This window comes from Amyelois transitella, chromosome 21 (assembly GCF_032362555.1).
Source record: "Amyelois transitella isolate CPQ chromosome 21, ilAmyTran1.1, whole genome shotgun sequence".
Classification (NCBI taxonomy): domain Eukaryota; kingdom Metazoa; phylum Arthropoda; class Insecta; order Lepidoptera; family Pyralidae; genus Amyelois; species Amyelois transitella.
In genome coordinates this window covers 2,003,696-2,012,823 of record NC_083524.1, presented here as the reverse complement: position 1 = coordinate 2,012,823, position 9,128 = coordinate 2,003,696, and the positions used below count along the sequence as shown (strand labels likewise).

Genomic DNA, 9,128 nt, shown 5'->3' with positions numbered 1-9,128 from the left:
TTTTTTTTTTGCGTTTTTTGTAAGTTTTATACGCTTTCGTCTTATCTGTAAACAAACACGATATTTAATAGTCTTATAGTCAGGTTTATAAACCTAATATTGTATTTAAATCATAATATAAAATTAATTGTTAAAACAATATAATAATTTATATCTAGCTACTTCTTTGTATTCTACTCGTCCAAAACAGTTAACAGGTGAATAATAACATCAATACATGGTTTAAAGTTTTGAGCACTACGGACCCCTTAATTCGTTTGCTCGCCATGTTGAGATAATGAAATATTAGATTATGGTTATAAAAACAAATATTTACAAGGTTTCCATGAAGTATTTTGCTTTAGTATGTATTTATATTACTAGTACAGTATTATAAGATCAATAAGGCAATATTTTAGAACTTTTTTACAAGAAAAATGTGTCACTCCATATTAGACAAAACATTTGTTTTCAGTAAATAGACAACATACATCGGGCGCTCGAATTATTTGCCAATAAATATGTAACATATTCACAGTGTACTTACCTTCGCAGCAAAAATACGCTTCCTTTCGCACCATAAAACAATTTCACTTTTTCTTGTTTAATATAAACATCATTATGATTATTTTAGCCATTGAAAATAGTATTATATATTATTAGATCGCAAAATTAGAAACAATATTTTCCGGGTATCAAAACCTCGTGCGAGAAAGAACTTTATCCCATTTGTGGATCTTGAATAGCGTTCAGACAGTTACAAAACACCTATTTACTTCCATTTTAGCGCTTCAAAATATAATTAACGCCTTTGTATCTCTACTGTACCGCTTAAGGAGTCAGTTGACGCCTACCTGTTGCCCGCTTAGCACCCATAGAGGTAATATAAAACCATTTTACCGCTAACAGAGTTAATTTTCGCTTATTTACCACTCTTGTATCGCTAAGAGATCCTGTTACCGCTATTTTAACTTTCTTATAGCATTGATTGTACCTCTTAGCCAATTACCATAACTCTTGTATACCGTCATTATCCAACCTTAAGTAATATAAAAATTGTGCCTAATTCGGGGGTAAAGTAAGGTTAGAGCGCGCTCTAACACTAATTTGAAACACCCATAAACCACTTTAGAATCTAGTTAGCGCTTTTATAGACTTATTATAAATCTTATTTTAGCGCCTAATTGTTACTTGGGATCGTTACAGATATAGTGCCCCTTGGAAAGCTTTTTGCAGAATTCCAGATGATTAAATTGGATATAGGAATTTCTATTAGTAGTCATTTCAAAGTATCGTTTCGTAGGTTGGATAAGAGCGAAAGTGGAGTCTTGATGACTATATGGAATTGGTAGAGGAAATATATGATAAATTTCATATTCCTGGGGTTTGACCAGAGGTAGATTTAGTATAAAAATTAATTTAAAATTGATGTAAAATACTTCTAGCGTAGAAATATCTATAAGCATATGAATGTTTTCTAATGTTAGGGGGGTAGGAAACTCTTTAGGCGACTCATACTTTGGGATACACTAGAGTATCATCTGATAATTGTTGTGGAAGGATACTCATAGATTGTTGCGAATGTCCTTGTGTTGAATTATTTTGTGGCACTCCGTAATTAACACTACATCGACTGGAATCACTATTATCAAACAGTACTGGGGATAATATGGTATTTTGTTCACCTATTAGAACTTGCTGCAATTTTGACCGTACCAGCAATTTACGATGTTAAGGAACATCTTTTAAAAATAGCAACAGGCTCATTAAAAACTGAGCATCAGGATCGTTAGCACTTTCATGCAAGCATTTTAACTTCTGCACTTCAATCTGCAACAATTTATTATCAAATTTATTGGTCTTAAGTCTTATTACTTTTTAGGGGGATTTGAACATTATTTTTAGGGTTTGCTCCTGTTCCTCATTTATTTTCGGCGAAGCGGGAACATAGTCAGAAAATGTCATTTAGAGGTACACAAGTTTTTGTACAATGTCAAAAAAATAAAATATCATTGCTACATTTAAGACATTATTTTATCATTTAAAAATTCTTCTAATGAATAATAACATTTTTCAATTAAAATTATTTGTAATGTAGCCTTGAATTGTTTTATATTTTGTTCTTTAATACTGTCGGGTAGATTATTATATAGTTTTGGCCCCAACACATATATCGTTCGACTATATGACACAAGGTTTGAATCACTCTGTGGAAGTATTTTTACTTATGTTGTCTGGGCATCCCTCTTCCGCCAATCTGAGCCTTATGGCCGGCCACCAGGCATTATCGAAGGCCCCCTCTATGTCCAATGAAACCAACGTCACGATCTTCTTTTGGTTTAGCTTCTTTTTGATATGTTGCATAAGGGCATAGAGGGAGTCCTCGGTACTCCGTTGGGGCATAAAACCATATTGATTTGGACTCATTTTTGGCAGGAGACAGTGCTTCATTCTTGCAACCAACATTTTTTCATAAATCTTGCCTAGGATGGGGAGAAGTCCTATTGGCCTGTAGGATTTTGGTATTCTGTAATTGTCCTTTCCTGGCTTCTTAAGGACGATCACAGTGGCCTTCTTCCACTGTTTTCGGAAGCATTGGAGAGCAAGACATTTGTATTTTCTACTACTGTTTCTATTTCATCTATATTTTTTGCCCTTGTTATTTCCTCTATTGTTACATTGTTTTCTAGTTTTAATAATTTTATCTTTTCATTGAATTTATTCCAGTCGGCCTTTTTCGTATTGTATTTCCTGGTGGTAAGTTTTATAACTATACCTCTGGATCTCTTAAGGTTACTTTCAAAAATAATACCGTTGTGGTCCGAGCTTATAAGATCTTCGGCCACCCACCAGTCTTTGGTCAGGCCTAGCACCCCCGTCGAGCAAGCCGTAATGTCAACGAAGCTCCTGTATCTTATGCCCCCTCTGATGGTATCGAAGGTCGGAACATCACCGTTGTTTAGTATGTGAAGGCCCATCTGGTGGATCGCACTGGCCGCTTCCTCTCCTCTATAGTCCACTTCGTGGCTACCCCACCACGTGCTCTTTGCGTTAAAATCCCCCCCCCCCCCCACTATTACGAGCTTCGGCTTTAGCTCCGCCATTACTCTTTTTAGGTGCTCCAGGTGTGGTTCAGTGGGCTTGTCCGGCTCGATGTTTACAGAGACTAGTGCGATCCTCCAGGCCTCGATCAGTATCTCCACCACAGCCACGTTACACGTGGTTAAGGATGGGTGTTGGACTACGGTCATATTAGCGTCAAATACCGCTATCGCTGCCTTGACGGTTGTGTTATCTTTAGCCTCCGCCTGGAATACTCGCACCCCCTTGTAAGGGCGCTTTTAGTGTCACGCGGATTTGCTCACGCACGCGGGATTGGACCGCATGCGTAAAATTTCACGCTGCGGATCATACGCAGCATGAGTTTCAGTTTTCTACGGGCTGCGTAACGGTATAGACGTGTTCAAAAATGATCAATGTCAGAAGAATATCTGTCGCTTACATACTTTACAAACGACGAAACAAGAAGACAAGAGTACATGTTGATCCCTTTCTTGAAAATAGGCTTCTTGCTGGGGCGTTTGTTACACACTTTGGAAAACTACAAAATAATGAACGTAAATTTAAAAATTACTTTCGAATGTCCATTCGTTCTTTTGATGAACTGTTGTGTAAAATTGAGAATAAGCTACAATAAAGCAGTTTACGAAGGATTACAATACAACCGATTGAGAGGCTCGCTATTACATTAAGGTAAGTTTAAAATTTTAAATATTTAATTTCCTGCTATGATTTAGTGGAAAGGGATTTGAACAGGTAGGATAAACGTACCAATCCCAAACCAGTAAAGGACTTTTTTGACTTCAAATTACTGTCATGTGTAAATTTACATGTGCAAAAAAAAAATTTGTCATGTACTCTGGTCAACTGCAAAAATGTTAAACAAAAATCAAATCAATGATTTTTTTCGGTAGTTGACCATCGTGGTCAACTATTGAGACATCATACAACACATGTTCTAAGTAATTATCCAGTCTAAATAAACGGTATAATAATGATTTTTTGTTTGAAATATCGTAAAGTAACGCGTCATTGGTTATTAATTGTTGAAATTTCATAAAATAAGATTATTTCACTCATAAAATGTCACCATTAAAGTGGAATCATTCCCACCTTTCATCACACGCTACTTATTATAATATAGATAAAAGTTATAGGTTTGCACATGACAGTAATTTAAAGTCAAAAAAAGTCCTTAATTGGTTTGGGATTGGTACGTTCAACCTACATACACAATCCTTTTTTTTATCTGATAAAGTACACATGGCCACAGATCAAGTTACCCAAAACCAGCATAAATGGAACTCGCGCCTTGCGTATTATCATACTTAGGTAACCCGTCGGAGTCCCGCTTATACTGGATTTGAGTAACTTGATCTGTGCCGTGTGTACAACCGCACTCATATGACTAAACAAACAATTAGAGAGAAACTGGAGAAAAAAAGTTAATCGTACTCATTTTAATAAAAAGAGTTTTATTCATAAATTAAAAAATCAAATTTTACATCATTCATTTCTTTGTAAATTTGTATCCTGAGCGTTGACATTTCTTTCGCCTGTAGATGATGTTGTTGCTGGGGTATAAATTACGTCATAAGATGTGATATTAAACAAGCCGCTTTCAGTCGAAATAAGAGTTTCATTGTCATTCACTGCAGCAGAACTAATAGCATTGTCGTTAAGACTCGAAGTATCCTGGATTATACTATTGGTTTGGTAATCTTGATTTATCGGTGAGAAACTGTCAAGCTCAGTAAAAGCACTAGAACTTGTTGTAGGTATGGGACTGTAGTATGCAGGTTGTGTTTGACTTTCCATTTCCATAACTATATTTAACACTTTTGTTCTGAACATTAGTTTTTGATATCTAGTGAATCTTTTTAATGAAGGCTGCAGAGACTGAAAGAAAGCCAAATCCTCACTTTCTAGCTCCAGTTGATTAGACTTTAAGCATTCTAATAACTGTGCCTCAAATTCAGATGGTGCCTGCTTTTTAGATTTTACTTGTTTTTGTTTTGATGTTAGTTGAGAACTTTCTTGACGTGAAGTACCTGGTTGCGTGGACTCATTAGGTGTTTCTAAATTACTTTGTTCAGACATTTCTTCGCAGAGTGACTCTTCTCCAACAGTTTCCGTTGTACTGTCTAAGAAAGTCAAAATGTCATAGTAAGAATATTTCTTCTTCTTCTTACTCCCAGAGCCGGATGGCTGATTTTTTTCAGATATCTTGTCTTTCTGGTAAGTGTCCCTTGCTGTTCGCCAGCGTTGTTGTATTTTCTTGTCTGAAATGACAAAATATAATAAGTAAGTGGCAAAAGTACACACAGTTTCAGATCAAGTTACCCAAAACCAGTACCAATAAACGGAACTTGCTAGGGCCTCGCCGGGCGGCGAGTCGTCTACGATAATAAACAACGCATGAGTCCTATTTATACTGGTTTTGGGAAGCTTGATCTGTGGCCGTGTGTACAAATCTGATATTAGTTGGAAAATTAACTGCATTCGATTAAAGGCCCTCCTTAATTCACACATGTTGTCAACTTTACACTGTCTCATGAAGAATTAGATAAATCAAGCAATATATATATACCTATACAGAGTGGAAAAATAAGGCCGCAGTTGAAGGAAAAGTACCCATAATATTGATGATGGCAAATTTTACTGAATGGAAATAATTCATTTTTTACAAAAATAATTAGAACTTCATTTAAGGATTTTTGGAAAAACACCGGATTGAATCGGGAAATGCTGCTGTCTTATGTCTGATGTCAGCATTATTAATATATTATGTTATCATATTATTAATATATTGTTTTTGTTTTCAGATATTTGGCAACTGGTAATACATTCACTGATCTACACTATTCCTATATGATTGGAATTGCAACAATTAGCGAAATAGTAAGACAAGTTTGTTACATAATATGGATTGAACTAAAGTCTGAATGTATTCCACAGCTTAATGGGATCAAATGGAAAGAAATCGCAGAGGGATTTCTCACATATACAAATTTTCCTAATTGCTTGGGTGCTATTGATGGAAAACATATAAGAGTGATTCGGCCGCCGCACAGTGGATCACTATATTTTAATTATAAGAAATATTATTCTGTAGTGCTCCTCGCAATGTGTGATGCTGATTATAATTTTACATATATTAATGTCGGTACCAGTGGAAGCAACGCCGATTCAACCATCTTTAGAAGGAGTCAATTGTATACGAAACTGGAAAGTAACACGTTGGGTATCCCTGACCCGCAAGAGTTGCCTATTATTTGCCCCGAAGTAGCTTATCCATCTAGTGTAAGAGCAAAGTTGCCGTTCGTGATAGTGGGAGATGAGGCATTTGGTTTATCATCACATGTGATGCGGCCTTATGCTCGTGATAATTTACCTTACAAAAAGAAAATATTTAATTACCGTCTGTCCAGAGCTAGAAGGTACATAGAATGCACTTTTGGAATTATGTCAAATAAATTTAGAATATTTCACAGATCCATGACTGTCAAGTTAGATCTAGCACAATTAATAGTCAAGACGGCATGTGTACTTCACAATTTCATAAGGAAACGGGATGGCTACATGGTCAGCCATACATTTGTCACAAATGGTTTTACGGGACCACTACCCAGGCAGCAGACTGAAAGTAGTAATACGTCGGCAAGTAATATCAGAGATATATTTGCAGATTACTTTATCAATGAAGGAAAAGTCTCCTGGCAACACCGATATATAATTAATTAACTAAACTCAAAAGGTTTTAGAAGGTTTTTGATGTTATTTGTGAATTAAATAATTATGCTTATATTAATAAAGTAATGATGCTTGTATAAATAAAATAATGAACCAAACACATACCCGCCACTTTTCTTTCCTCTTCGCTCAAATTTTCGTAGTTAGGTGCCAATTCCTTCAAAATATCTCTCCATGCAGCCTCCCTCGCGTCCCTGTTTTTGTATAATTCATTGCGTTTATCCCACAAAACGGGCCGCAGATGAACTTCAATGATTACTCGTTCTGTATCGATTTTCATTTCGGTAGTACAATACGGCGCGTGCGCCCCGCTCGACTCTAAAATGGGCACTGAAGTTGTAGGCAGCGCTTACGCATGCGGATACCCCGCACCGGGGTGACGCCCCGCACAGCGCCCCGCGTCCCGCGTGCGTTTATCACGCTTTACAATAGATACCTATATGAAATTGTTCTTTGCGGATGCTACGCATGCGGGCCAATCCCGCGTGCGTGAGCAAATCCGCGTGACACTAAAAGCGCCCTAACTCTTCATACTCTTCTCCCTGCCAACAAAGGGTTCTTGTACTAGCGCCACCTCTATTTTCCTCCTGTCTGCCTCAATTCTGAGCTCGTCGGTTGCCAGTCTTTTCCTCTGCAGGTTCGCTTGTGCAAACCTGTAGGGAAGTTTTCTCTTCTGGTCGCCCTTTGCAGTACGCAACCGATGATCTGGCTTTGGCGTCCCACTTTTTCCGCACCTGACAAGATCCATTAAATGCATTGTGTTCCTTGTCTCTTAGGTTTGCTCTCTTACAGTTGTTGCATTTTGGCGGTATGGAAGCACTCCAGTCTGCGCACTCCGACCTCAGGTGGGGTCCTCCGCAATGGCTGCACGCACAGGTCTGCAGACTCCGTGCAGTAGCTCTTGCTGTGGCCGAAGCCCAGGCAGCGCGAGCACTGCACCAGCGGGGATTGGTCTTCGATCCCTACACACTGCAAGTCTATGTGTGCCGACCCCTTTATTAACAATATTTAAGACATTATACATAATACAGTTTTTAAATTTTAGACTCGTCTATATGTCCACCTTTGTTTTTAATGACGGCCTCACAAAGCTTCGGCATTCTAGCCACTAATTTGTCCAATGTTGTCTTGGATATCTTCTGCCATTCGTCTTGCAACTTTCTCCACAAGTCTTCCTGAGATGTAGGACAACGTTTTCGTATTTGTCTATCCAACTGATCCCACGATAGTTCAATGGGGTTTAGGTCTGGGGACTGCGGAGGCCACATCATGAGTTTCAGTACATTTTGTTGTTCTTTTCCTTTTAAAAAATCCTTGCATAGTTTCGACGTGTGTTTAGGATCATTGTCATGTTGAAATACAAATCCTGGACCAATTAAATGGGTTCCTGAAGGCACTGCACTATTTTCTAAGCTGGTTTTATAACCTTCTTTTTTTAAGATTCCTTCTATCCTTACAAGATCTCCAACAGCGGAGCCACCAAAACAGCCCCAAACTATCACAGACCCTTCACCATGTTTAACTGAAGCCACAGTACAAGCGTCGATTACCCTTTCGTTCGATTGCCGCCGTACGAAAACTCTTCGTTTGGATCCAAAAATTTCAAATTTTGATTCGTCCGTCCAGAGAACCTTTTTCCAATCTTCTGTAATCCAATTCTTGTGTTCTCTAGCCCAATTAAGTCTCTTCTTTTTATTAATGGTTTTAAGAAGTGGTTTTGAGACCGCTATGCATCCTTTAAGTCCCGCGTCAAGAAGTCTTCCTCTGACTGTGGATACACTTACTGGTTTATCACGCCTCATGTTGAAATGTGCTGCCATTTCTGGTGCAGTTAATCGTCTATTCCGTTTGCTTTTAATAACAATATTCAAATCTTCACTCGAAGTTCTAGCTCTCGGTCTACCTGGACGACGATTGTTGCAAACTGTTCCTTCAGACGCAAATTTTTTAACAATGTAGTCCACAGTTTGTCTTGGTATCTTCTGCAGTCTTGAAATCTCGCGATTGCTTTTACCGGATTTATGAAGGCCGATTATTATGCCTCTTGTCTCTTGAGAATGTTCCTTAGTTTTACCCATTTTCTTAAAAAAAACAAAATTTCGAAATGAATAACAAATAAAGTTTTAATAATATAAATTAGACTTTGAGTGTTGAGATACGGAGAGTATGTTTACTGGTAAAATGACATCAGATAACTGAGGTAATTATATTACTAGTAGTTATTATACATTTTAAGTTTGTTTATTCCTCAATAACTTAAGTCAAACAAAACTACCACTTCAAAGAAAATTCAAAGAAATTCCGACAATAACACTATTTTGGTTTTATGACCAGGA

The 9,128-nt window shown here is 37.5% G+C and overlaps 1 protein-coding gene and 1 long non-coding RNA gene across 2 annotated transcripts; one reads left to right on the top strand and one right to left on the bottom strand.

The window, feature by feature from the left end:
• The first annotated feature begins 564 nt into the window (after positions 1-564).
• On the top strand, positions 565-6,890 carry LOC132903046 (uncharacterized). Its single transcript, XR_009657308.1, has 2 exons — positions 565-3,732; positions 5,865-6,890. It is a non-coding gene; the product is annotated as an uncharacterized LOC132903046 (long non-coding RNA).
• LOC132903045 (uncharacterized) lies at positions 4,495-7,310 on the bottom strand. Its single transcript, XM_060950295.1, has 2 exons — positions 6,898-7,310; positions 4,495-5,321 (listed from the first exon to the last, which is right to left on the bottom strand). The coding sequence occupies exons 1-2, from the start codon at positions 7,070-7,072 to the stop codon at positions 4,546-4,548; spliced, it is 951 nt and encodes a 316-aa protein (XP_060806278.1). The 5' UTR covers positions 7,073-7,310; the 3' UTR covers positions 4,495-4,545.
• Positions 7,311-9,128: the final 1,818 nt, after the last annotated feature.